The following is a 26,916-nucleotide window of genomic DNA, read 5'->3' as shown; positions in this document are numbered from 1 at the left end:
AGGGCAACGTGAAGAGCACACTGACGTAATCGCAATGGGAGGACCAAATTACCAAGCTTGGGATAGCTCCCTGGCATTAGCTAGGCGACCGAGACGACCCTGGTCTGAGCGACAAGCTCTTCTACTCCACTCTGTGCCGAAGCTCGATTTCACCGTCTGTTCATGCTGCGTGCCCACATGCCAGAAACTGACGGTCCTGGGACGCCTGGCTGCTCTGAGAACTCATTCTTTGATCTACCAGAGATGGCTCGGCCTGCACTTCACCCACCACCACAACCAACCTAATGGCAATGCCATGATTGCCAGTCCGAAACGGCTCAGAGAAGCCCGGCGAGGACGACCCCACCCGCGCCGCGTTGCAGCTGCCTATCCGGGCCAATGCCCCCGGTTTTTATCGGTGTTGAACCCCGGTCGGTCGCGCCTTCCCCGTTGCTCCAGCGAGCTCTGCCGGCGATGTCGGCCCTCTCAACTCCTCCGGGCCTTGATCACCATCCTCTCCTCCTCTTTCACTTCCCCCTCTTCTCGTCATAGTCTGCACCGCCTGGAACAACCACCACAATGACTGAGAAGCAAGGCCTCCTCCCCTCGGCCGTAAGCGCCCCGGCGCCCAGGAGCCGCGCCAGCTCCCCTTACTGGGCAACCCTCTCAAAGGTCGCCGTCGCCGCCCTCCTGCTCAAGGTCTTTGGTGGCGCGTACCTCGCCCTCGACTCGCCCGGCTATGGTGGCCAGGAGCCCCTCAAGGCTCGCTGCGACCAGGCCGAGCCGCTCTCCCCGTCCTTCAGCAGAGACCACCTTGACAAGATGGCCGGCTACATCGACTCGCCAGAGTTTCTCAAGGCCGCCGTCGCCAACATGGCCGGCGCCGTCCAGATCCCCACAGAGTCCTACGATGACATGGGCCCTGTCGGCGAGGATCCCCGCTGGGAAGTGCTCTTTGAGTTTGCCGAGTATCTCAAGAAGACGTTCCCGCTGGTCCACAGCAAGCTCAACCTCGAGACTGTCAACACCCACGGCCTTGTCTACACCTGGAAGGGCTCGGATTCGTCTCTCAAGCCTACCGTTTTCATGGCCCACCAGGACGTCGTGCCTGTTGCCAAGGCCACCATCGGCCAGTGGACATACCCGCCTTTCAGCGGCCACTACGATGGCAAGTACCTTTGGGGGCGAGGTTCCAACGACTGCAAGAACAATCTTATTGGCATCCTCGAGTCTGTAGAGCTGCTCCTCCAGGCCGATTACGAGCCCAAGCGTACGCTGGTTCTGTCTTTCGGCTTCGACGAGGAGATCTCAGGCTTCCACGGTGCCCAGCCTCTTGCTGCCTTCCTGCTCGAGCGCTACGGCAAGGATGGCGCCGCCGTCATTGTTGACGAGGGTGCTGGCATTGCTGAGGCATGGGGCACCAACTTTGCCATTCCTGGCGTCGCCGAGAAGGGCTACATTGACGTCGAGATTATTCTTCGCATGCCTGGCGGCCACTCGTCCATTCCTCCTCAGCATAATGGCATCGGTGTCATGGCCGAACTCATCACCCAGATCGAGGCCAACCCGTACGAGTCGCGTCTCTACAAGGAGAACCCGTTTCTCGGCCTCCTGCAGTGCGGTGCCGAGTACAGCGAGGAGTTCCCCAAGAAGCTGCGCAAGCTGCTCCCCTCACACGCTGCCAACACCTGCGCCCGGAAGGAGGACAAGCTCGCGCTGGAGGCTGCCAAGCTGGGGGACGCCTTCAAGTACCTGTTCACTACCTCGCAGGCGCCTGACATCATTAGCGGTGGTGTCAAGTCGAACGCCCTGCCCGAACGCACCGTCGTCCTCGTCAACCACCGCGTCAACGTCGGCGAGCAGACTAGCGTCGTCAAGGACAAGCTGACCAAGATCGCCCATGGCATCGCCAAAAAGTACAAGCTCGACGTGCATGCCTTCACCAACTCGACCGGCGAGACCCCATCGTCCATCACCCTTCGCGACACCGGCCGTGCTCTGGAGCCTGCGCCTGTCACACCTACTGAGCTCTTCTCCACCGAGGGCAGCGACAACGCCACTCTCTCTCCCTACGGCGTCATCGCTGGCACAACCCGCGCTCTTTACGGCAAGTCCATGGTGGTTGCCCCGGGCATCATGACGGGCAACACTGACACAAAGTACTACTGGGACCTGTCGCGTCACATCTTCCGCTGGGGCCCGCAGTTCGACCCAGAGGAGGAGAGCGGCAGCGGCCTGCCCGAGGGCATCCACACCGTGAACGAGCGCCTCAACGTCCGCGCGCACATCAACGGTGTCAAGTGGTACAGCTCTTTCATCCGTAACATGGATGAGTCGAGATTGCCTTGAATTGGGGTTGCTACGATGTTGCGACATGCACGAGATTTCTTGGCAAGGATTCTATGTTGGATCAAGACCCCAGAAAAGTCGAAAACTGCCAGTCGTCGGAGAATTATATAGGACAAAGTAATATCTTCTACTTCACAAAAGAGTGTGGCTATATATCCCAGATTCTCACACAAAATTGCACCATGGTGATTTTCCTTATCCTTCGTGTCCCTGCCGAAGTGGCCTTATCGCGGACCAGGGGCAGTACTTTCGTTAGCTCCATTGACTCCGCTCCGAACACGGACGCGACGCAGTAACAGAGGCCACGAGGAAACTACATATCGTTGCCAGAAATAGTATCCCATGCTGATATCCTTGGCCTTTAATGAATTCAATGTCACACAACAAGACTGCACAGAACACCAAATCAGGCACACTCCTTCCATACGACCAGGTGTATCTATCATCTTGCACTGAGCCTGAATAATGAATTCGCTATATTTGACGTCGCTTATAAAATACAGACAAAGAGAAAGCTTTAGTAGCTCAGGTGAAGGTCCCACGCGTCACTAATGATTGTTGCGTGCCTCGAGGTTGGAAAACGTGCTACCTCTTTGGCGGCCCAGCAAACGCGATGGTGATCTGACTCGCCTCCACTGGACTTGTCCCGGAATTGCGAGCGCGACTGCTCCCCCGTTTTGGCGGCGGCATGGCGGCGGTGGCGGTACGTGCAGTCCTGCCTCCGGCCACCGCGAGAGTCACCGTCTCCAGTGTTGTGGTGTTTTTCCGTGGTGTTGGAGACGGTCGTGGGGGCAGTTCTCCCCACGGCTCTTTCTTTTCTTGCTGTGGTTGTTGTCGAAGGACTTGTATGGGGAGGGAGGACTTTCTTGGTATGTCACCCCAGCTGCGTCCGAGTAGTGGACTTGCCGTGGCCGCGGAAGTGGGCGTTGGTATCGTGGGTGTTGCAGCGCCGACGCCTTCTGCGATCGACACAACAGGGCTTCCCCATTCGGCTGGATTGTATGGTTTTAGAGGCAGCAGAGCTGTCGTGCTCGTCGTGCTGGTTGTGCTTTGGGGCGAGATCAAATCCTCCACCGGAGAGAAGCGGGTGATATGGGGCGACCAGGCGTAGTGGACATTGCCTGGTATCGTAGGGGTCGGGTTTGTTGTCTGTATACTATTGAGCGAGGTAGGACTTCGGTCGTTCTTACTTTCCATGCGGGATTTCGGTAGCTGAGGCTGCCAGCCACCGTAGTTGGGCTTCTCGTACGCGGACGCCTCGAGCATCTTGGGGCTGGCTGTGAAGTCTATGGGCCCTGGGTGTACTTTGGACTCTTCCACCGTGGCTCTAGCTGAGCCCTTGAGTGTTGTGGGCTCGAACCCGCTTGGGTGCGCTTGACAGTGGAAGGACAGCGGCGAGATGGGATACTCTTGAGAAGTCATCCTGTCCTGTCTGTCGCCATCACCGAGGCGGAGGCGTTTGTTACGTCGCCTCCTGCAGCACACAAAGATGATGCCAGCGAGGAGAAGCAAGACGACCGCGGCTCCGATGCCAATGCCAACAAGCACAGGCGTTCCCAGCGTCTTTTGTGAAGTCGTGTTTGTCGTGCTTGGGTCCACCGTGTTGATATTCTCCTTCGTGAAGACGGTGTCACTGAGGCCAATCGCAACTCCTTGCGAAGGTTGTTGTTGACAGCCTGCATCCAGTGCAACGACATCTGGTGAAGAAAGATGTTAATCTGTGGTTCCATCATCTGATTCGGCCATGCAACAGTTTGCCTACAGTTTGCAAGAAAGTCTTGGTCGTCCGAAGCAGACACGCAAGCATGGCACTTCTTGATCTCCTCGCTGCGCATCACGCCCCCATTGGCATCGCAGAAGGCGTAGTCTGCCTTCTTGGCACTGCTGAGAAGGTCGCCAGTAAGAGCGCCCTCAAGCTGGCCACATGCCTTCTCGGTCGAGCATGGTGTGGAAGCGACGTTCGTTGCGTTGGGAAAACCAAATATGCAGTAGTCCACGGCGTAACGCAAGTTGTCTATGAATAAAGTCAGCGGGGATTCTAACACAATGTCATTCTGAATAGAAAGACATCTCCTTACACAAGAACCACAACTGGTCGCTTTCCGATCCCTGGCTGTATGTGCTATCCTGCAAACAGCTGAGACACCGCTGGAATTTCTGCCCGGCGGGGGACGACTGATATTCAGAGTCATAGCAGACGATGTCTTTGTTTTTCGTGTTTGAGGAATTTGGGTCGGCAAAGTTGAGGTCGTTGGAATCGACGCAGAAAGACGAACAAGGGGAATTCGGAGTCACCTGTAATGACAACACGTGCTGGAAGAATAGTGGAGCGAAGACTAAGGACAGGATGCGCGTCATGATGTTGGCCCAGCAGTGAGCTCGTCAGTGCGTCGTGTTGATGGCTGAGTTGTGCAGGTTTTCAAACGGACGGATGCTCGTCTCGACGTCGAGAAACTTGTGAAGTCATGCATACAACAATGACAAAACCAATGAGAAGCAATCACCGAAAAGAATCTCCAGAACGTCGTTCCTCTAGAGGTGGATCTGGCCAAGGGATATAATCAACGACATCACGACCGGCTATTGCGGAACCACGAGCGACTAGCGACACGATGGAGCTCCCCCGATGCACGCGATGTGCCGTCAAGCACATTCTGGCCGACGCTCGGCGCGTAGACACTGCCCAATTCGGAAGTTCCCCTGAGCTGGCAGAGCGGTCGAGCCCCAGCAGGAGGCACGTGGAGGTTGCATGATCCGCTGGCCACAGTCATCTACTGCCGCCCGCGCGACGTATTGCGGGCATAGATATTTGACAGGTGCGGCGACATCCCCACCAAGGAGGGACGGCGGGCGTGATGAGATTGATTTTCCCACGCGCATACATGTTGCCAGCCAGTCATCGTGGAGTGCTGAAGACTGGGGATCGTGGATGGCGGGTAGCGGGTCGAGTAGGCGCCCAATCAGCACGCCAGCAGCAGGGGTACGTCCAGATGAGAATGCACCTTGGCTTGCCTGCCGCCAGGCACAGCCCTAGAGCTATTGGAGCGCCACCGTTTCGTCGGGCCTCTGGGGATGGCCGCTGGCGGTAAGCATGTCTGTCATCCCATCTTGCTTGAAACTTTTCGCGGATAGCCGATTCGGCTGTGGCCGTCGGAGCGACCCGGACCCATTAACCTTTTTGTCGCCTAGAACGATAGATCAATGTGGTTCGATAGGCAGATGATGATCATCTTCGTGTCGAAGGATGACTGATATGTTGTACTCAAGCCTTTGAGCTCCGGGTTCTCGTGTAGACGTCCATGCTTTCAGGAGACATGCGCGAACAGAGCGATGCGCCGCCACCAAACCCAGCGGCAGCAGTCGAGGAGAGTCGTCAAAGGAGACTGATTTCGAGGAGCCAGGGTGTGATGGAAGACAGAGGATGCTCACCGTTCCTCCCGAGTGTCTAAGTCGCTGCACGTCGGGCGCCTAATTTGGAGGCCACGATCTGCCCAGTCGTGGAAGGCGCCACCACGACAATCGCCCCCTCCGTCAGTGCTGCACTTTTGCACGGCTGCCAAGCGAGAGACACCAGCTCAGCGACAGTGGCGTTGTGATAGAAACGCCTCCGAACTGCTTTACAGTAGTCTGCGACATGTGCACAGTTGAGTGTGTGCATCTGCCTCTTGATGCTGGCACGGAGACAGACGAAATCCTAGTAGCAGTCGGAGTACACACTTGCCTCGGTGACGTGAAGCTCTAGCACCCGTCTTGCAACAAACACGTCCGGTTCGGTAGCAAGATCCGAAGCGCTTACAAGGGGTAAGCTGCAGCAATACTGAGAATCACAAAACGGTTTAGTGTTCACAAACACCACTGACTCGTACGCGACAACTCGGTCATCATGGTTCAGATATCTCCATTCATCTACAACTAAATGCCTCAAGCCACCCCCTTCCCCTTCTGCAATGCGTGAATACCTATAAGCAGCCCTGCAAATGATGATGACCAAAGATGATGAAACTCATAACAAGGACATGAGAAAGCAAAACGAGCACCAGAAACGCCGAGTATTCTTTTGTTCCAGACCATCAGGCCACGACTGTATGTTACAGTATGGATGTTGCTTGGTTGCAGGAAGATGCTATGAGGTACCATCCCCACAAACGTGTTGGATCCACCTCATGGTGGGATCGTCGTGGTCCTGCGGTCGGAAGAGAACGCCGTCCGAGAAGTAGAAACATAATTCAGCACAGTGGTGTGCCGGATAGGTAAGACTCCTAGTCAGACTCGTCATCAGACTTGCCGCCGCCGAGCGACGCGCGCTTGGCCTTGGCAGCCTTCTTCTCGGCCTTTCTCCGCTTGCGCTCGGCCTTCTCCTCGGCGGTCTCGCCGTCGTGCTTCTTGCGCTTCTTCTTGTCGTCATCGCCAGCTGGCGTCTCGGCCTCGGCGACGACAGGCTTGGACGGTGTAGGAGCCTCAGTCATAGAGACATCAGCAGCAGGAGCGGCGGCAGGTGTCGCAGCATCGCCAGCAGGCGCGTGCAGGTCCTTGTACTCGGTAGTCCACTTAGCGGGGGTTTGCTCGTTGGGGCGGCCGAACTTGTCGAGCTTGCCGGCGGCCTTGAGCTTCTTCTTCTCCGTGGCGGTAGGGCCCAGACCCCATCTCCGGGGGTACAGGTCGCGCTCCATGATGCAACGCTTGACCTTGGCAACAACGCCGTGGTCGCACGAGGACATCTCCACGGTAGACATTTGAGCAATACCGATGGCAATAGCCTCACCCTTGGTGGTCATCAGGACAACCTCCTCGTGGGTCTCAATGCCAGCCTCTGCAGATTGTATTAGCAATGAAAGCTGAAGTAGGGGATAGATACCGACTTACCGTAACGGAGGAGGCCAGGAATCATGAGCTTGGCACCGTAGCAAATGGCGTTGACAGTGCTGTCCTTGACGACAATGCGCTTGTAGCCGGTGAGCAGGGTCTCGAGGGGGGCGATGACCTTGCGCAGGTACGACTCGTCACGGGTGTTGTCGTACATCCACTGAGCGTCGAGGACGTCGTGGAGGGTGACCAGATCCTTGGTCTCGTCCATGGCACCACTGCGCACACGACGCAGCTCCTGCATGTGGGCGCCGACACCGAGCAGCAGACCCATGTGCACGCAGAGAGTACGAATGTAGGTACCAGCCTCGCAGCTGACCCAAAAGACACCGAGGTGGCGGTCGTTGTCGAACTCGATGACCTTGCTCTCGTGGATGGTACGGATACGGAGCTGGCGCTTGACGGCAGAGATCAGGGGAGGGCGCTGGAACAGCGCACCGGTGAGGGTCTCGAGGGCACGGGAGAATTGCGCGGCACCGCCGGGCAGCTTGTCGTGGAGGCGGATGACAGCAACATATTCCTTTCCGGCGCCCTGCTGGGACTTGACGAGACGGGTGGCGCGGTCAACGCAAACGATCAGGCATCCTGTGACCTTGGGGTCGAGGGTACCGCTGTGGCCAGTCTTCTCGCATCTGCACAAAATAATGTCCTTGTCAGTCTTGTCTTGATCTCTTTCCTGTTTCCTGGCCTAGGAGTGTTCGCATGACCCGGGCTGGTGCCTGGCCAGAAGCAATGCTCGAAATAAGTCCGTACCTGAGAATCCGCTTGACCCAAGCAACGACTTCGTGACTGGAAGGGTTGGAGGGCTTGTCGAGGTTGATCACACCAGAAGAGATGTACGACTTGAGATCTCGTGACAGAGGCGAGCTGCCATTGGGGATCGGGGTGAAGTGGCCGGTACGAACGAGAACTACAATCAACGACAGATGTCAGCATGGGAATCCGCGCAGGGTTTGCGACGAAAGCGCAGCCCAGGTGATGTGGCAAGACGTACGCTTCTCGTAGTTCTTGAGAAGGAGCGGCCACTGGCTCGTGTCAAGGGCAGGCGTGACGGCAGAAGGCTTGATGGTGAAGTCCTTCTCCTCGGGCTTTCCGTCCTTGGTCGTCATCTTGGCGCCGTCGTCGCTATTAATTCCTAAGTGTATCGGGTATCGACTGCAAGAAGGCGCGACGCTGTAAAGAACCCAAAAAGGAAGAGGTGGTGGTGTAGGGTTGGGCGTATGAGGTTGTCGCCTTTTGCTGGGTGTGTGCAGCTTTGCGCGATGGCCGGTTTTCAATTGGGACTCGCTCGGTCTGAAAATTTACACGGGCCTTGGACCAGGAGCTCCCAATTTTTTTCCGGGTCCGCGACTTGGCCGCTCCACTCATGCGCGACCATGTGGGGATCAGCTTCAGCCACATGCTGTAGGGGACTTTACTAGCCACATCATATCTTATCACTTGCCTGAGCCTCGCTTCGGATTCGCTTGCTGAATGGGTTTCGGACATGATTCGGACACCTCGTTCTGGGTCATCAAATACCCTCGAGCATGCAACCTGCAGACAACCAATCTCGACTTTGATCGTTCAATTCGAGCATTACTCATGTGAACACCTTGCGCCAATGAGGCATTGCTGTCGTACTTTGACGCTGAAAATACATCTCCCACGCAAACGCAACCAAAAAACCAAACCCACAGAGCCCTCAGCGTTGGCCCGACGAACCAGGCGGCGTGTTCCCTTGCCTTCCGTATCCAGGATGACTGAGCATCGGCGCCTGGTGTGCTGGGGGTGGTGGCACATAGGGATACTGATGACCTCCACCACTATTGACGCCTTCCTGCAGCTCGTATTCATCGTTGCTTCCCTTTCTCTTTCCCTTTGTGTCACCTGCAGAGCCTCCCCAGTATACGGCGTCATCAGTGTCTGGGCTGACCGCCATGCCGATATTCTGCTGCTGCTCAACCGGCCAGCCAATGTTCTTCGTAGGCTCGACGGGTGTGGCGTAGGGTGAAAAATATCTTGGAAAGCCTCCCTGCTGCTGCTGCTGCTGTTGCTGAAGCTGAAGCTGAAGCTGATAGTCCAGACCGGCACCGCCATGCGCAGAGACTGGTGTCGTGTAATTCTGGAAAGTGTGCTCCGTGTCGACGGCGCTGACGGGCGAGTCACCCCATCCCCGCAGCGGCTTCTGGCTGACGGGCGTCTCGAACATTTCGCCGCCGCCAGAGCCGCCGTGGTCGCCGGGCCAGGTTTTGTGCATCTGTCCGCGTTTGCGCAGGTACGCCTTCCTCCGGCGCTTCCCGTTGATGACGACACCGCAGCCTAGTAGGAGCAGGAACACTACCACTCCGCCGATGACAATCCCAGCAAGCTGGCCATAGCTGAACGGGCCGACATTGTACGATCCCGTGGGCCCTGCCGTGGCGCTGGGGACGGTGACCTGGACTTGCTTGTCCGTGTTGAAAATGTCGCCGTCCAGAGGTATTGTTTGCGGAGGCTGGAGCCGCAAGTCGCACGCGCCGTCGAGGACTTGGAGATCTGTCATTACATGTTAGTGCTTGTCGGTCGCACATCTCGTCGCTCAGACAGCGACACAGCGGGAGGGCGAGTTTACAATTTACTAGGTAGTGGCCACCATCCATGGCCTTTAGGCAAGCGCTGCACTTCGGCACTTGCAAATCGCTCCATGTACTGCAGTAGCCATAGGAAGTGACGTTGGGGGCCAGATTCTCGTATTGCAGGGCATTCTTGAGAGGCTCACACGCCGTCCTGTGAGATTGTGGTTAGTATGGTCGCACACGTGGGGGAGGTCCACCAAAGGCGGACCACAGGGTGTTCAAAGGCTCACGATGTGATGCACGGGTTTGTGCCGAAATCAAACAGACAATGTGAGAGAGCGAAGCGGAGGTTGTCTTCCAGTGGAGTGAAAAAAAGTCAGCTTCAAGTACAATAGCGACGCTCAATGAGCTGCTCTCGCAGGCCGGATGGAATACTCACAGATTGTGGATTGGAGATCCGACGTCACAGGCTTGGCTCCGGTGTTGACGTAGTCGCTCGCTATCTGGCAACTCAGACAGTTGCGGAAGACAGTACCTGTGGAAGTGGCCGTCATGGCAATATCCCCGCAGGCAACGTCGTCGGCGGGCGTGTAGCTCAGAACATTGCCACATTGTGACGAACAGTCTGAGCCAGTTGTAACGAGAATGGCTGTCGCCGAGCTCGCAAGAGCGAGCACAGTCCAGGGGCGGATCATGGCTGGTGCCAAAGCTGTGTGCGTGTTGCCTCTCTGTATGGCGATTTGGTGGAGATGAACCACCGCGCACTGCGCGAGGATTGTGCGTGAACCAGCGTTGGTGAATGTGTAGTGCTTGAGATCCTGTAGTGGGCGCAGGTCTCTGCTGATGGGCGATTGGAGCGGACGTTACCGATCGTTACCGAAGGTCTGGGGCCAGGCGTTCAGGATATATGTCCGCCTGTGCTGTAGGGGGGCGATGCGTATGAGATATATGCAAGGGGAGCCTGAGGACGCGCTGAAGTCATGGATGCACCACCGCAATAGTGTTGAAGGAGGCGTGACGAGGTTGATGAGCGACTCGACGACTGAGCATAAGCGCGGGCGGTCACGGTGATGGATGGAGACGCTACCCCGATCCTACCTGTCAGGCTTGAGGGCCCTCAGGTGTGCTGTGGGGTCCGCAGGACAGAGGCAGAGTCAAGACGCAGGACCAGGGCCTCCTCGACACACCTGAGCAGCTTGAACATGCTGAACCGCGCTGCGATTCGCCCAGTGGTATCCAGCATCCCTGCCAGGCAGTGGTTGGCACGGTTGGGATGATGGCGCTGGCGGGTGGGGGACAGCCATTCAACATGCAGGGCACGCCGGGCCGTGCTTGGCGCCGGCCAGCCCATCACATCTAGCTCTCTCTTTTGAGGCACGGCTCGTAACAGCACGACGGGATTTGCACACTAAGTACGTTGCGGACGTGTCCTTCCTTCCCTCTCGTACAAGTCCTAGTCTGTGAACTTGAGCTTGGCTAGTAAGCACTCTACGCCTCTACCGACAGAATTTCCCAAGCCAAGAGTCTCCCCCAGAGGAACCCCTCGGAGCCAACAAGATTGACTCATGCAAAGGCTACAACCAACAACACAAATGTCGGGCCGTGTGCCCAGGAGTCCCATCACAATCTTGCCATATGATCCCACATCGCATGCCCACGGCGGCAAGACCTGGCCAAGGGTCCTGGTGTCAAGTTGCCGCCCAAGATCGGCAGAGTTCCTAAGCTTGTTTACACAACTGACACTCACGCCTGAATGCTGGGGACTTTTAGTTTGCTCCAAGGCGGGACAAGCATGGCAGCCCGCAAGCAAGCTTTCATGTGTAAGCAGCCAATCACACAGGCCGGCTAGCCGCCGTGACTGCCCAATGGGGCCAGGAATGCCAGGATTCGGCAGCGGCCGACCCCACTGGCCCACACCCTCCTCCAGCCCACCCGATCATCAAGGGGCAGGGGGTTTTGGGGCAGGCATGGTATTGTATTGATGTCGCCTCCCGTGAGGGATCACACTGAAATGGCGCTCGCTCGTGCGGCGCAGGGCAGCCGCCCTTGGCCGCTCGCTGATCCGCTGGGGCATCTGAGCGCAGCTCGGAACGCTGGCCGACAGTGGGGGCAATATCTGCCACCACGGGGAAGCAACGCTGTTTCTTAATCTTGACGGGAAGTGATTCTCCTGCAATCCTCATTCCACTTTGACCATTTTGACCAGGATGGGCCTCAAGGCATGACGACCACCGGCTGAGAATGTCACCACGGACCCCAAAATTGTCAGGGCGAGCAGCTCAAACCCATGGCCTTTGCTCGGCTGATGATGATCTCCTCTCCAGACGGCATCCGTTGGCCATATCAGCCAGGTATTACTACTGCATGCTTGCATGATGGAGCTGCACAGGGAATCCACTTTGCCTGCGTCGGGCCAACGCTGCTCCCGCCAACAGGCCGAACCCGCCCTGTATTCGCGTAGATCACGGAACCGAAGCGCCAACGGGGTCATACTTGCGCCCTCTTGATTATAAGCGAACAGGCGGCATTCTCCGTGCGGGATCGCTGCCGCTGCTTCCGCCTGCCGCTCTGAGCGTAGGCCCGGGGAGTCTTGGAGGCGGCGGGCCAGAAGCTCTGCCCGAGAAACCAAGAAGTGCATCATCCTTACAGAGCGGACAGGGTAAAAGTGCCAAAACCGCGCGGTACAACACCGCAGCGGCAAATCCAGATTCCCGGGTCCTCTTGGCGCCCTCCACCGCAAAGGCCTGGGGCAGGTATTGGTCCACGTAGGTGCGCGCATGCAGACAAAATAACGTTCAGCGACCTGCGATTCGCGGAAATGGTGATTTACGTACTTTGATTGGATGTATGAACAAAGCTCGTGTTTCTGAAATCGTTTGCTTGGACTTGGAGTAGATTGCTCAAACTTCTTTCAATTGAGCGCAAAGTGTCGTTGGGTTTTGACTTCCGTGAAACTCTTTCTCGTTGGCACCGAGCATTTACCTACAAGTCATCGCGATCACAAGCTCCGCTGGAGCCAACTCTCTGGAAGGTGATCTCAAGAGTTATAACCAAAGCAAAATCGTATCGTCAAACCTGATAAGTATCATTTCTTCGTGGGTCGCACGCTTGGCTATGCTGCAATAAAGCGACAGGTGTATACATGATGCCGAAACCTGCTCCTCACAAGAAAATCCATACAAACACGACAAAGACAACAGATTCGCTAATGACAGAATGAAGAATAGGATTCCAGACAGGAGGGCAGCCTGGCCGACTGCAAACCAGGCTATTGGGAGATTCACCACACGGCACTCCGCGGTCGGGTGATTTTGTCAGCTCCAGTATCCAGCAGGCTGACCGTGGCATCAGCTAGAGCTTTCCTTGGCTCAGGCACAGCACGATTTGCCGGTGAGGCTTCACGTGCCTCGCCCGGCGGTTTCGACGACAGTTCGAAGTCAAGCAAGGGTGGAAGAACCATTGCCTTCGGCGTGGGCGGCATCTCGGCAGTCCTTGGGGTGTTTGTGCTCCTCCGCTCCCTCTTTTGGCCACTGCGACCCTTTGGCGATTCGGTTTCCCTGGACGATGTTGTTGACGACGTTATAGAGATGCTCAACGGCGTGTTCGTGCCATGTTTCTCTGCCAGCTTGGCCCGCGACGACGGAGTGTCATTATGCTGTCTGCTGACAGGCGTTTGCCGATGGCCGTCTCTGAGTGGAGTCGATCTTCCGACATCGTGACCGGCTCCGCTGCGAGCTTCAGTAGACCTCCGGTCGCGCACATCATTCGATCTCGAGCCAGGCGTGTCCGTGCGGTCATCCTTGAGCCGAGATCGGCTCGTCCTGCCGGAAACTCGCAGGTCGTTGTTCGAGTGCCTGTGCGTCACCTCGTGGGACACAAATTGAGACATGGCTTTGGACGGTGGGGACAGAGGCGCATCTTGCCCACGTGCCTGACGTCCACCTGTCCGGCTTGGTGAACCATATCGTTCGGATAGCGAAAGATCGCTTTGATGAGGTGTTTGTGGTACGTCCGCCTTGGTCCCCGCTTGCGTGCGAGATCTTGGCGTATTTCGCGATGCATTTCGCGGTGGGTCATTGTCAGGTTCCATCTCATTCAGAGTTGGCGAGTCCCTCCTTTGAGTTCGCAGGATGATGTAATCGTCCTCATCGACATGGCACAGTAGGCTGTCCCTCTTGTTCTGTGCCTCGGCAAGTCTCATGGTGATGAGGTCGATGCCAAGGTGGTCGACGTCAGGTGAGGCGAAATCTTCGGTACCACGCGGTCTCCTACCGCTCCTCGAATCAACAGTAGCTGACCCTTCTCTAGTGCCATATTCCTGAGACATCTTACGGCGAGGGGACTGTTGCCGTAGCGTATCCAGAGTGACCTCGGGGTCTGCAACGTCCTGGCTCCTGGAGTGCGTTCTGTGGTGGGTCCGTTGATCTCTCTGGGGGTCACGGGAACCAACTTTAGGAACCCCGGAGACCGTTTCCTTCTGCCTCGGCTTGCCCGCCATTGTCTGCTTGGCAGCAGATCTAGTCTCGGCGGGCGCGCCTCTGAGGCGCGTCATCAGTCGTGAGAACTCGGCCTGCGGGTCGGTTCCAGCTTCCGACAACAGGTCGAAGTTTTGGGTGCCATCGACGCTAAATACCGTGCTTTGGGACAATAAAGATGTCCTCCAATCTTGGTAAGTCTTCTTCATGTCACGTTTGGGAAACTGCGTGGGCACCGGAGCTCCGATCCGTGAAGATTGGTCCCAGAAATACCTTGGGGACAATGGCGAGTCGCCGAACATGGACAAGGAGAAAGTTGTCGACATGGGCGATGAAGGATCCACCCCCAAGAGAACATGGCCGTGGGTGCGGTGGCCGATGAGGTGTGGTGGCTCAGAGCCCATGTTAGTAGAGCCGTGACCCTGCTCATCTGCCCCTCGATCATGGTTCTCATCCGGACCCAAGCCAAACTGGTCAGATCCATCTTCGGAGGCAATCGAAGTCTCGTCCTCATCCCGCCCCTCTGGACGATAGACCAGTTTCGCGAATCCTGGCTTACTGGTGTCGACTACAAGAAGCTTCTCCTCCGCGCGGCCAAGCAAACCATACACAGTCACCTCTCCTCGTTGGATGCCAATCACAGCACTCGTCCCTGCATAGACAGCATCATCTTCGACTCCACTGCGGTTGGCAAAGATGACGATGATTTCTTCGTCGCTGTCGTTCCTTATCATTGGTTCCAGGCGCTTGATCCAGTACGTGAGTGTTTCCATGTCTGGTTCGGCGGGATGAGAACAAAACGTGTCAGCGGGCTCTCGTGTTAGCCAAGCCATGGAGAGCACAACGACGTTCGCAGCTATGTTGAGAGCATGGACAGCGAACTCGTATGCAGTCCACGGAGCCTCGAACTTGTAAGGACTATTGCTGGTAAGCGTGGGACACAGTGAATTCTCCGCCAAAAGGCGACTTACTTGAGATCCATGCCTGCAAAACATGATTAGCGATGCGTCAAGCACAACAGCGTTTGCCGTGAAGGAACACTTACAGATACCCATGGCGAGCTTCCCTAAACCGGGTATGTGACCTTTGAAGAAGCCGGAGCCCTCTAGAGCCCATGTCTCGTCCGTGTAATAGAGATGCGACTTGCGATAATGGCCCCAAACGTCGCCGTCGGCATTGACGACGACGGCAGAGTTGTAGTACTCGGGGTCTGTGGGCCATTTGTGCGACACATCCGCCGTCTCTGGATAGCCAACGATGACGTTGCAATCGTACTTGAGTGCTGTTGAGCGCGCCCATGATGACGATATGCCGGATGTGGTGGGCTCGAGGAACGGCGCAATGTCTCGCAAAGACCTGAAATTGTATCCTACCAAAACCGCGTCAGTGCGTCTAGACAGAGGTGCGCCGAGCCGGCCATGTCCGTCCAGCGGACGATGAGACGTACCAGAGAATGCCAGTTCTGGCAGAACAAGAAGGTCCAGCTCGAGATCCTCGTGCGCCGCGAGAACGGCCTCTGCGCGATTCAGGTTGGCGTCAACATCCCCAACCTGGGGCGCGAACTGCAGGCACCCTATCCTCATGGCGGAAAATCAGGCGCTGCACCAACGTATGTCCGCTTGGCGCTTCTCTGCCCCAGATGCAGATGTAATCCGCGGGTCGGCCAACTTATTCTACTGTTCTCCCGGAGTGATTCGCGTCGTGCTCTGGTCGCATCCGTTTGCCGTGCGTGCTGGGGCCTTTCGGTTGCCTCTCCTTCCTCGTGGATCGCGGCCTGACGACGGGCGAGGTTCCGGATGACACTGACCTGATCTCGACCAGCGACCCCGTCGCGCGCGATGCACGCTGCACCAGGACTACCGAGAAAGCCAGGCACGGGCGGGTCGTGCAGCCGGCAGGCACGGGAGTGGCCTTGCTATATCTTGTCAAGAACCAACAAAGTATGCCGCCAAGCCAGGGACAGGAATAATGGGAGTTGGGACTGGAACGGACCTCAAGTGGTCAAGCACAAGCACATGGAGGGGGGAGGGGTCGCTAGTAGACCCCCATCTCTCCTGAGGCGCGGATTGCAGAACCAAATCCATTGGGTCTCCAACACTGCTCGTGTGCCCGCCTGGCCCGCCTCCGTCATCTCTGCCGGAAACCCCTCCCAGCCCTGGCAATGGCTCGTCCACAAGCACCATTTGCCGGCAGCTTCTGCCACTTGCTGGACATCCGTGGTCAGGGCAATGGAGCGCCTATGCTCCATCGAGCTAGCTCACAATGCTGGAGTTTCAGTGCCCGTGGGGTCTGGGACTACTGGGACCATCACTGTTGGTCATGATGGCTGCCCAGGCGTGCAGAACAGCGCCCCGGGGTGGCTTCCAAGGGTCCAGCAAACCTACTGCCCACCTTGAGCCACTAAGCAGGCTCCCTTAAGCGCTGCCAAACGGCGGGGCCGTGCTGTCTCGCGGCCGGGTCACACCGCAGCAGACTGGGGACGACGTGGATCCTGCCGCGTGGACTCAATCGGGGACTACAAAGTTGACGTAATCACACCGGCAAGTCTTGCAGACCGAGGTGAGGGCTACAGCACACTACTGGTCTTGCTGGCAATCGAGTTCTTTGGTGATTGCACACGGTTGAGACAGGTTACCTACTTTGAGCGTACCACATCCGACCAATAATTCTGGCTGCTCTCTCACCCATTCGCCCATGGGAACAGGCACGTGCACTGCGTCCCGAGTGTATAGAAATGCGTTATTGCATGTACTGGTAGTTTTGTCACGAGATGTGCGGTCAAGAATCTGCCGAGTCCATCAAGAGCAATCGATTTCGAATTCAAGGAGAGAACAGCATGCTGGTGAGGGGCTCTTGGCTTCGCAGAGATCGGGGCATTCCTCCCACCAACCAGAGCGGTCGAGGCTTTCATTGGCTGAACACCCATGACCGTGGATCCAACAACTCTGCAAGAGTCTATTGTGAAGGCGTCTGCTCAACCACTCAGAGCTTGTCTTTGACCCGCACCACAACGCAACCTGGAAGGGCCTGGAGCAAGCATCCCAGTCCTTGTCGTGCAGCGTCGCGCTTGAGCCAGGCCTTCTAGTGGCTCATTGTTTGTCAGGCCGCGTCTGGACGTGGCAACATGTTTCTGCCGGGAGCCCACTTACGGCTTGTGTTCCCCGGGTTCCTCGAATAGAGTTGCACGGGGTGGCTGACGCTATTCGTAGCAAAGGCGAGAATCCCAGACAGTGCCTACATGCTGCAGCCAGTCTATCCTCCTTTAGGCTCGGCAACGAGCCGGCCTACACCATCATGCTTCCGTGGCGTGAAGGACAGGGAATGATCCTAGGAACCAACAGTCACATTGGCGCTTTCAGCCCAAAATTAGGCAGACCGGACCAACAGTTTTCGTGTTTGCCACCAAAACGTGCATCGCATATAGCCAGCTGGTGCCCAAAACTTCATGCATCACGAGGTTTCACTCGACAACCTTTGACCTTCTGATTCTCGTGTTGTGTTGTTTCCTGTTTTTCATTTCCATTCACAGTCACGATCCTGGAGCGCTGTCGGCTGTGCCTGTCATGCCAAGAACGCTCTGGTAGCGAGTCATCAAACCACCAAATCGCAACCGAATCGACAGTGGCAGAAGTCGAAAAGGATCCGCTATCATGGCCCGGGCTTGTGCGTCAATGATACTCGCCATCTGTCTGTTGACATTCAGCCACTACACATCTGCGTTGCAGGTCACTCCTGGCTCGGCCTGCGCTGCGGTCTGTCTCGACAACCCTGAAGACAACCCTAATGACCCGATCAAATCTACAACTACACCAAAAGATGTCGTCTGCACGGACTCGAAATACACGACGCAAGCAGCGGGCATCAAGTACAAGAACTGCCTGCAGTGCCTGCAAAGCAGTCATGTTTCAAAGGGCACAGAAAGCGATGCCGATTGGTATCTTTGTAAGTCGACCGCATCTCTTCAACGGAGATACTGTCCCCAATACGCACACTGCAGGTGATCGGGAAGGCAAGAATACTTACAGAGATTTTCCTTCTAGACAACCTTCGTTACACGGTGAATGTCTGCTTGTATGGCTATCCGAATGTCACAATGGAGCAGCTGGTATCATCGCCATGTAACACAGAATATGCCTGCCAGCCCTTTGAGGATGCCTTGCAGGTTGGAATTCTCAACCCAGACAAGACAGGCGCGCTGGATTACTGCACAGCGGATGGTGGTTCATTCACGGGACCCAGATTCAGCAGCTGTGTCAAGTGTCTGCAGTCGAGCGCAGACCAGACCTACCTAGCGAACTTTATGATTGCTCTGATGGGCGGCTGCGACTACCGCCCTAATTCGGAAACCCTATTAGGACTCAGCAGCTCAGTCTTTCAAAGCGCCGAGGTCGAAGTGATTGATCCATCGGCGAACACGACCCTTTCAGAGGGCAACACAACCCAAGGAATGAGCGTTGGCGCCATTGCCGGCATCGCAATTGGTGCCGGCCTGCTCTTCCTAGGCGGCACAGCACTCTTCTGGGTCTACTACCGCAAGCAGAAGCGGATGTACAACCTTGATCCAAGAGAAATCTCCCACCCGCGAATGTATGACCATGGCATGCCCCCGCATTTCATGGGAGGCGGCATGCGAAGTCTACACAGCAAGAACAACTCGCTTGCCAGTAGCTTCGATGCCCAAATGAAGCCTGCTCCGGTTTTCAACTATACCCAAAAGCTGTATCAGCAGGACGCGCGCAGCATCACATCAGCGGGGATCGGCCACACAAACTACAACTTCGACCCTCACCAACGGGCACAGGGTCCGAATGCCGCCTTACCTACACACCCGGCATACATACCACACACGATGAGTCGGGCAGGCTTGACTCGGTCGCCCAGTCCTCCTCAGCCGAACCACCAGCGGTCCCAAATGGAACACGAAGGGGCACCCGAGGGTCCGCAGTTTCAGGAACGTCAAAAGCCTCCGAAGCCACGAACGCTGTCGTCTTTGTCAATATTCCCGCAGATGTCGACTGCAGCCCATGCCCGAGTCGAGGCGTATGTTTTGGATGACTCGAACAGTCACCCACTGCCAGTGCACGAGGGACTTCCCCAGCTGCCCAGGGCGGTTGTCACAGCCGGAACTGGTTCTCGCGGTCCTTCGCCAGCTTTCAGCAACCACCAGCACGCGACTCCTCCCCGTGGTCCTTCGCCCAACGATGATCCCACGGCACGACTGTTGCCTAACGGAGGGTTCCCACCACCTCCTCCCCCACCGCCAGCGGCTTCCAGAGCTATCAAGCTCTCTATGCCGACGGTGCCCAAGCTCCGCACCGCGAAGCAGTACACCCCACCTCAAATCGTGACGACATCGCGAGACGAGAGCGGAAGCGGGACAGGCAGCCTGTCTCCAGACTGTGGCCCGGGCGAATCGAACGTCACAATCGGCCTTGACATTGGCAACCCGCTACCTCAGCACCGCCCTCGCTGGGCCAACGAGAGCACCGCTGGTGTCAGTCTCCCGGGTCAGAATGGACACTTTCAACAGCAGCAGCATCAGGGATATGCGGGCGGCGCGGAATTCCAGTACGACAATGGGGGCTGGCGCGGGCAGGGCGTGGCGAGGAACTTCTCGAACCCGTACAGCAAGGCGAGACTGCCGGACAGGTCGAGGCGCGAGACACAGTTCGAGGACCTCGAGACGCCTGCTTCGGGGATGTCGGAGAGGATATACGGCTGAGTGACAAAAGGTCGGGCACCTTCCACTTTTTTTTACATCAAGGGCGGGCGCAACATCGAATCACTTTATTATATAGCATTGGGCGGGGACTATATTTGGCATTTACAACATAATTTGAAACGAGTATGCGGGTACCCTATATCCTGAAAAGTTGCAAACACATGTTTCTTGATCTGTTTCGTCATGTCGTGTTGAAGATGCTATTTTTGGGTGCAACTCTTACCGGAAGGACCTATTCCAGAGACCCAAAAGAATGCGTATTGGCAGCTCTGTTTCATTTCCTAGCTTGTTACAGCCAATAGGTCTGAAATCGGGAGGAGAACACGCCGAGCCGACTTGCCGCCGGCATCTGACACTCCAACCGGCACGGTCTAAGCTCGATGAAGGCACACACGGCACTCATGATTAGCCTCGCCACCTCATCGATCATGCCTCCCCAGCAAGTCACCGCCAACTCGCCGTACCCCACACACCTTGTTAACAAAGACGTGTGCATGCCCTACTCTCGCACAGCTCTCAAAGGCTTATGAGACCGGCAAGAATCACAACCTATCCGATGAAGGGCCGGCTGTACTACACCATCGAGTACAACAACCGCGCCGTGCTCGTGCCCGCAGCGTTGGCGGAACAGCTTTGGAAATGTGCATTCCACCAGGTGTACAGCTTAACAGGCTTGACTCTTCATGCACCTCCTGGTGTGGTCAATTCGTTATCTCTTTGAGCTGGGGCATGTCGAATATGTGTGGGAACAAGCAAGGAATCTAATGAGAGGACGCAAGAATTCAGCGTACCAGTGAGGGAGAGCCTTGGCTCGTGTAATCATTATTCCCAAGTCCGGCCTCACTCAGACTTGAGGGCGGGGGCCAAGCTTGCCAGAACGATCAGCTATCTTGCAAGGACCGACAAATGGCACGCGGGGTTGGACAAGCCCACGCTGCTAACCAACTCGACGTTGCATGGGTGAGGAGACACAAGCGACTACTCAAACCAGGATTGTTGCTGTTGGAAGAGGCCGCGTCTTGGGCCGGCCTGGCCGCCTCAGAACCACGTCGGGGACTCATGATTGGCTGCCCCTGCCTCTGTACTAATTGGAAGAGGCAACCGCGATGCCCTTGCGCGCGTGCACAAGGGCCTGTAAGTGGTTGATGGCTTCTAAGCGCCCGGTGTGTGTGGAGCCCCTCCGCAACAGCCAACCAAGTCGGCTCAAGCCGCTCCCCACACCTCGACTCCCACCACTCAGGGTACTCGGAAGCCAGGTTGCCTTCCGCCGGCAGGCATGTATGGCGCGACTTTTTCTCAATGTCCAGTGCTGAAAGAGGGACATGGGCGTTTCTGTCTCTAGGGTGGTTGTGGCTGTGTCTATTCTTGGAGATTTGCCCAGGACCGAGATCGACCTGTTTTGCCGCGTGGTGAGCCGGGTGTGTTCCCCCCATCCTTAGATGAGGGCCGGCCTCGAGGACCGATTCGTGTAAGAGCCAGCGGGTATTGTAGGTTTCTGCCTTGTCGTCAAGACTCACGAGCCGCCGGCCTGTGGTGTGGCAGGTCATACCTTGTCTCGTCAAACACTACTCCAGGCTAGTCCATCTGCTCGCGGACACTTCTCACCTTGTTGCCCCTGGCTTTGTTCGAGATATTCCCTAGAATTCTTTCAACTTCAATCAGCAATGTCGTGTTTGCTACGATAGCGGGCCTTCGTTTTACGCACTCGCGACTTGTGTTTCGTCTGCTTTGGCGGCTGGAAACCTCCTCTTCGTCCACGATGCTGAGCTTCATAGGCGTACTGGTATGCCTTTGCATGCTTTCAGGTCACACGCGAGCTCTTCAAGTCACCCCAGGCTCTCCCTGTGCAGCAGTTTGTCTCAACAACCCGGAGTCTGACAGTCAAGATCCCAACTCATCCACCACGGAAACGTCTGAACTTGTCTGCCTCAACGATGAGTTCTCGACACAGACTGCCGGAATTAAGTATCAAAACTGCATGCAATGTCTGCAGACCAGCAACTCAACGAGTCTGGGAGAGAGCGATAGCTCGTGGTTCATCTGTGAGTTCCTATAATCAAATTTCGGAGGTGAGGGCGATCGTGACTGACCGTTATCCAGATAACGCCCGCTTCGCGATAGATGTCTGCATGTTTGGCTTCAAAAATGAGTCAAAGCGAGTCTCGTCACCATGCGATGTCGGTCAGGCATGCAAGTCTCTCAAGACTGCATTGCTCGTGGGGAACATGGACCCGACCCGGGACATCTATGAGTACTGTGACGCCGATGGCGGCAGCTTCTCCGGCAACAAAATGGATGCTTGTACACAATGTTACGGCAATACCGACACCACTTCATACTTGTCGAACTGTAAGTGGCTCCAAAGATGTGATGCCCGTCTCAATCTCTAACATTTCTTCAGTCCTGGTTGCATTGAAAGCAGGTTGTGAACAACGACCTCATGATGGCGCTTTGCTCGGCTTAAGCCAAAGCGTCTTTTCCTCATCCGCCGTGGAAATCACGGATCCGCCGACAGAAACTGCACTTACTGGAACGCCCGGCAACGCAACGGCAATGACTACTGGCGCCATTGTGGGGATTGCGATTGGTGGTGCACTTCTCCTCTTCGGCGGCATCGGCCTCTTTTTCGTCTACCATCGCAAGCAGAAACGACTCTATAACATGAATCACTTCACCGAATTTGACTTCCAAGACCAGGCCAACCGCGGCCGAAAGTCAACTTCGCCACAGCCACTGCTCTTGCCTGGCCATGGAGGTAGTGGAAGATCGTCAACATCAACACCGGATCCAAAGTCGATCGGCTCAAATGTTTACGCCACCTATTCCGTCGGGAACCTGAGCGAATACGAGCTATCGTCGAAGCGACAGCATATCAACTCTCATAGCCGGACAAACAGCAGAACCAGTCATTACCCCAGCGAGCTGGAAAAGGAGATGCAGCTCGGAAAGATCAAAATCAAGCCGATGCCTGCGATGTCGAGGATACACGGCTACACCAGCTCCATGAGTTCACAAACGGCCCTCCCGGCGGTCAGCCACCAACAGCCACCCGCGCTTCCAACATATGTACCACAAGCACACAGCCGACAAAACTCGCTCGCGGACCCTGCCATGGCTCTGTTATCTGGCAACAGACAAGACTCGACCACGTCACATCAGGCGGCTGATCCCATGGAAACTTCATACCTTCATGGGTTGACAACGTCATCGTGGCGTCCAATGTCCGAGGAAGCATCAGCCACCAGCAACGCGAACACACAGAGTACTCGACAAGAGCCGCAGCAGCAACAACAACAACAACAACAACAAGACAGCCGTGAGCACCCTTCGCGGTGGCCATCTCCTAGCCACAATCCATACCGCGCCTCCATGGGCAGCAAGCGCCCAGCACCTTCCGCACCCACGGGTTCGGCAGTGAACCCATCGAACCCGGCCATCGCAAAGATAATAGCAACCACACAGCAGACGGGCTCGACCTCCGCTGCTACCCGGACACAACAGACCAGCATGCTGCCACATGGGATCCCGCCGCCCCCGCCGGGCTCCAAAGCACCAGACCTCGCGGTGCCCTTGGTGCCGAGGATACGAGTGCCAAAGACCTACGTGCCGCCGTCAATCACGGTGGAAGAAGCCACGCCTGTTGAGCGGGCATCGTAGGCAGTAAACAAGCGTTCGCGATTCTCCAAGTTAATGCTCTCGAATATATTGGTTGGAATGTTGGAGAAAATATGGGCCGGCTGCATTGTCTTTCAAGGTTGTTCTCTTCGTGGATGCATGTACCTGTGATAGTTTTGAGCGATAACTGTTCTCTCTGCACAATCAGAATTGATGTTTTTGTTTTTGTTCTCCTTCCATCAATGATGTGCAGCCATGGCTGCCAACCCTTGGGCCTCCTTTGGTGCAGAAGCAGAGCACCTTTACGAAGGCACGTATATCTGTGGCTGGGCCAAGACAATGGGACGTTGGGCTTGGCCCACCCATGTCGGACGGCGGAGTGAAGCATGCCAGCCACCCAGTCGGGACTAATGGAAGCAGCAGCCACTTCTTCCCTGGAACATCGCTAACACCAGCCAAACACCAGCCACCCCAGCGATGAACTTGATTGAATCTGGTTCCCACAATCTGGTCTTGTACAGCGATATGTGCCCGTTTTATGCTGGTTACCGTGTTTCATAATGAGGCTTATGCCACTGCCCTGCACTGCAGAGTTGCTGTTATGTCTCATCGGCAATTTGTTTCATCAACCACGCGCTGCTAGATGGCATGATCCGGGCTGACCCGTCTGCAGAGCACATCATCATGATCTTGTCCAAAGTTTTGCCGTCTGACAATCCCAGGGCTTCACACTTGTGCTCTTCTTTAAGCTGGCTACACCAAAAGAGTGGGAATGCCAGTAGCCTCCTGACCTGCGCGGACGGGCACGACAAACGGGACTTCTTAAACATAAACTTCGGCTTTTTCGTGATGATATCTGAACAGGATTCACCTGTTGGCATCAAGAGACTTGCATGTATTGTTCTGTTTTGAATAATGGCTGTGGATTCTTCCCGCCTGGCCATTTACAAAGTGGATCGGGAAGGTCGGCTCCTTTGACCTGTCGAACTGCAGCACTGCGCAAATAAGAGGCACCACGCTCGAGCCTCAGCGGCTTGTAATTCACGATCGTGAAGCACTGCCGTTTGTACCTTGCATGGGTGTTTTCATCATGGGTCGGCTCATGATGACGTAGGCCTGTGGGCAGTCGTCTTCTCTCCACCAGGCCTCCCACGGACCCGGCCTGGATGTGGGGATGAAGCCCGCTGGCCGGGGTTTCTGCCATGATTGTCACCGCCAAGACGGCAAGCAACCGAGCACAAGCAGCTCGGGACTGATGGCCGGTGGCTTGCGTGGTGTAGCACAGCTCATCTCATGCCGAGCAGCCGTGCCTGTGCCACGATCTGCTGCCTGATCAGGTCCTTGGATGACGCTGCATCGCCAAGGTGTGGCGTATGTGCGCCGTGAGGCTCCGCTGGGGGATCTGGGGGAGGTGGTGGGCATGACCACAAATGCTCCGGGCATCGAGTTTTTGTCCATCCAGATCCCTGCCATGGTGAAGTCACACAATTTGGAGGAAAATGGGGAAATGCCGCGTAGCCGGGGCCTGGTATGGTCGCATCCAAGATTTGCTGGCATGGCCCAGCCAGGCACGGGTGCTGCTGGCGTTGCAGGGCAGTTTCCAAGGTTTTTAGTGCCCACTTCTTGGGGGGAGGCGGCCCCTTACAGCGAGTATACTGTACTTGGTGTAACCCCCGGATGGAAACTTGAGTCGTGATTGGCTGCCAACTTCTTCCCACGGCACTTTGCCAAGTTCCCCAACCTCACTCCTCGGTCATCGTGTCAAACTTGCAGGCTTCTAGACCAGCAAAGCTTGTCAAACCTAATTACAAGACCGCCCGCGATGTCAACAGCAACGGGACAACAGCAGGGGGTTCGCGGCTGCCCAGCAGTCGTCCCACACTATGACGTGCACAATCTGCTTCAAGCTCTAGACCGCATCGCCAACCGGGACTTTTGCCCTTGGAGGCCAGGCCCGCCGTATGAACAACAGGCTTGGGCGGCGTAGCTGTCTGCATCGACGATGTCTTCACGAGGTGTGGCCTGGAGGGTATATAGCTCTCAGGAATCAGCCCTCTCTGTCCCACGAAATTCTTCTCACCATCACCATCAGTGACAACTCTCCCATCAACGACGATCCTCGAAGCCGGACCAGCTCAACCATCTCTCCAGACAGTCTTCCAGTCTTCAGACAATCAATACCGCCAACATGAAGTTCTCTACTCCCCTTCTTGCCACCATGGTCGCTGTAAGTATTACCTCAACAACCTCAACTCTCTCAGCCCTCCAGGACGGAGTTGTCCCTTTTGATAGGTCTTTCCAAACCCGGCAGCTAACACCACTCTTCCTCCACAACAGGCCCAGGCTGAGGACCCCGTCAACTCGCTTGCCTCCGAGATCGCCGCTGCGGCCTCCGGATTCCAGGCCCAGTACACCAGCCTGCAGAGCTGGATCGCCGAGCAGCAGAGCGCCGTCACTGCTGTCGGCCCCGCTGCCAGCGCCGCCTACGCCTCCATCTCCTCCGAGGCCGCCAACGTCCAGGGCAGCATCGTCAGCGAGATGAGCGAGGTCTATGCCACCCTCACCGGCGCCATTGGCCAGGCCACTTCTTACATTGGCGGTGCTGCATCCACTGCCGAGGGTGTCGTCGGCGCCATCTCGTCCTCCGTCGAGTCCGCCATCGGCGAGGCCTCCTCTTCCTACGAGGGAGTCGTCGGCGGCATCTCATCCTCCGCCGCCGGTGCCATCGGCTCCGCCTCGTCTGGCTTCGAGTCGTACCTCAACTCGATCACCCAGTCCGTCTTCCCCACCGTCACCAACTCTATGAGCTTGACCACCTCCGTCTCCGGCAGCGGGTCCGCCTCCCAGACTCCCGGCCCGAGCGAGTCTTCGGCTTCTGCCTCCGCCTCCGTCTCCGGCAGCGAGACCGAGAGCTCCAGCGGTCCCGCCGAGACACAGTCGTCCACAACCAGCTCCGGCACTGCTGCTCCCTCCGTCCCCACCGGCGCTGCTGCCATGCCCACCGCCATCCTCGGCGCTCAGGTCCTCGCCGCCGGCGCCGCCATCTTTGCTGCTCTCTAAACAGGGTAGCCGACTCCGGCAATGGGACCCGGGAGATCCTGGGCCTTGCAGATACTCTCTGACCTTTACATACATGCATCTTGGTGGTGTATTAGAAGTCCCCGTCGTCTGGGGATGAGTGACTTCCTGAAGAGGAGGATTAATTGATAAGGAGAGAGGGTTTTAGCATGGAGTAGCAAGCATATCTTATGACACATTATCACGAGACACGGTTCAAAGCGAGCGCATCATAGTTTTATATCTAGTACATAATCCAAACGGCATCAATTCACATTGTTGGCTTTCCGAACACAGAGTGACAACAAACTTGCCTAAT

The 26,916-nt window shown here is 56.4% G+C and overlaps 8 protein-coding genes across 8 annotated transcripts; 4 read left to right on the top strand and 4 right to left on the bottom strand.

Moving 5' to 3' along the window:
* The first annotated feature begins 523 nt into the window (after positions 1–523).
* Positions 524–2,721, top strand: B0I36DRAFT_321607 (peptidase family M20/M25/M40). Its single transcript, XM_046153727.1, has one exon. It carries the CDS (start codon positions 559–561, stop codon positions 2,326–2,328), a length of 1,770 nt encoding a protein of 589 aa, XP_046014341.1. The 5' UTR covers positions 524–558; the 3' UTR covers positions 2,329–2,721.
* B0I36DRAFT_430716 (uncharacterized protein) lies at positions 2,722–4,816 on the bottom strand. Its single transcript, XM_046162546.1, has 3 exons — positions 4,407–4,816; positions 4,091–4,342; positions 2,722–4,025 (listed from the first exon to the last, which is right to left on the bottom strand). Exons 1-3 carry the CDS (start codon positions 4,684–4,686, stop codon positions 2,914–2,916), a joined length of 1,644 nt encoding a protein of 547 aa, XP_046014340.1. The 5' UTR covers positions 4,687–4,816; the 3' UTR covers positions 2,722–2,913.
* A 1,771-nt stretch (positions 4,817–6,587) lies between these two features.
* On the bottom strand, positions 6,588–8,300 carry B0I36DRAFT_348556 (centromere/microtubule-binding protein cbf5; the record flags this gene model as incomplete). Its single annotated transcript, XM_046156703.1, has 4 exons — positions 6,588–7,138; positions 7,192–7,823; positions 7,945–8,101; positions 8,186–8,300. The coding sequence occupies 4 exons, from the start codon at positions 8,298–8,300 to the stop codon at positions 6,588–6,590; spliced, it is 1,455 nt and encodes a 484-aa protein (XP_046014339.1).
* Positions 8,301–8,743: 443 nt separating this feature from the next.
* Positions 8,744–10,860, bottom strand: B0I36DRAFT_321603 (uncharacterized protein). Its single transcript, XM_046153726.1, has 4 exons — positions 10,168–10,860; positions 10,019–10,082; positions 9,785–9,939; positions 8,744–9,708 (listed from the first exon to the last, which is right to left on the bottom strand). The coding sequence occupies exons 1-4, from the start codon at positions 10,421–10,423 to the stop codon at positions 8,876–8,878; spliced, it is 1,308 nt and encodes a 435-aa protein (XP_046014338.1). The 5' UTR covers positions 10,424–10,860; the 3' UTR covers positions 8,744–8,875.
* A 3,897-nt stretch (positions 10,861–14,757) lies between these two features.
* On the bottom strand, positions 14,758–15,786 carry B0I36DRAFT_204694 (carbon-nitrogen hydrolase; the record flags this gene model as incomplete). The annotated part of the gene is made up of 3 exons (XM_046148814.1): positions 14,758–15,127; positions 15,245–15,572; positions 15,651–15,786. Coding segments are annotated over 3 exons (834 nt in total), but the record flags the coding sequence as incomplete, so codon positions are not given.
* A 1,706-nt stretch (positions 15,787–17,492) lies between these two features.
* Positions 17,493–20,087, top strand: B0I36DRAFT_321591 (uncharacterized protein). The gene is made up of 2 exons (XM_046153725.1): positions 17,493–18,145; positions 18,244–20,087. The coding sequence occupies exons 1-2, from the start codon at positions 17,854–17,856 to the stop codon at positions 19,923–19,925; spliced, it is 1,974 nt and encodes a 657-aa protein (XP_046014336.1). The 5' UTR covers positions 17,493–17,853; the 3' UTR covers positions 19,926–20,087.
* A 1,317-nt stretch (positions 20,088–21,404) lies between these two features.
* B0I36DRAFT_430710 (uncharacterized protein) lies at positions 21,405–23,926 on the top strand. The gene is made up of 3 exons (XM_046162545.1): positions 21,405–21,967; positions 22,026–22,274; positions 22,327–23,926. The coding sequence occupies exons 1-3, from the start codon at positions 21,685–21,687 to the stop codon at positions 23,580–23,582; spliced, it is 1,788 nt and encodes a 595-aa protein (XP_046014335.1). The 5' UTR covers positions 21,405–21,684; the 3' UTR covers positions 23,583–23,926.
* Positions 23,927–25,317: 1,391 nt separating this feature from the next.
* On the top strand, positions 25,318–26,871 carry B0I36DRAFT_430709 (uncharacterized protein). The gene is made up of 2 exons (XM_046162544.1): positions 25,318–25,767; positions 25,878–26,871. The coding sequence occupies exons 1-2, from the start codon at positions 25,729–25,731 to the stop codon at positions 26,598–26,600; spliced, it is 762 nt and encodes a 253-aa protein (XP_046014334.1). The 5' UTR covers positions 25,318–25,728; the 3' UTR covers positions 26,601–26,871.
* Positions 26,872–26,916: the final 45 nt, after the last annotated feature.

Source organism: Microdochium trichocladiopsis (genome assembly GCF_020744255.1).
Source record: "Microdochium trichocladiopsis strain MPI-CAGE-CH-0230 chromosome Unknown B0I36scaffold_4, whole genome shotgun sequence".
Taxonomy (NCBI): Eukaryota; Fungi; Ascomycota; class Sordariomycetes; order Xylariales; family Microdochiaceae; genus Microdochium; species Microdochium trichocladiopsis.
The sequence above is the reverse complement of the archived record's forward strand: the minus strand, read 5'-3'. Positions and strand labels throughout refer to the sequence as shown.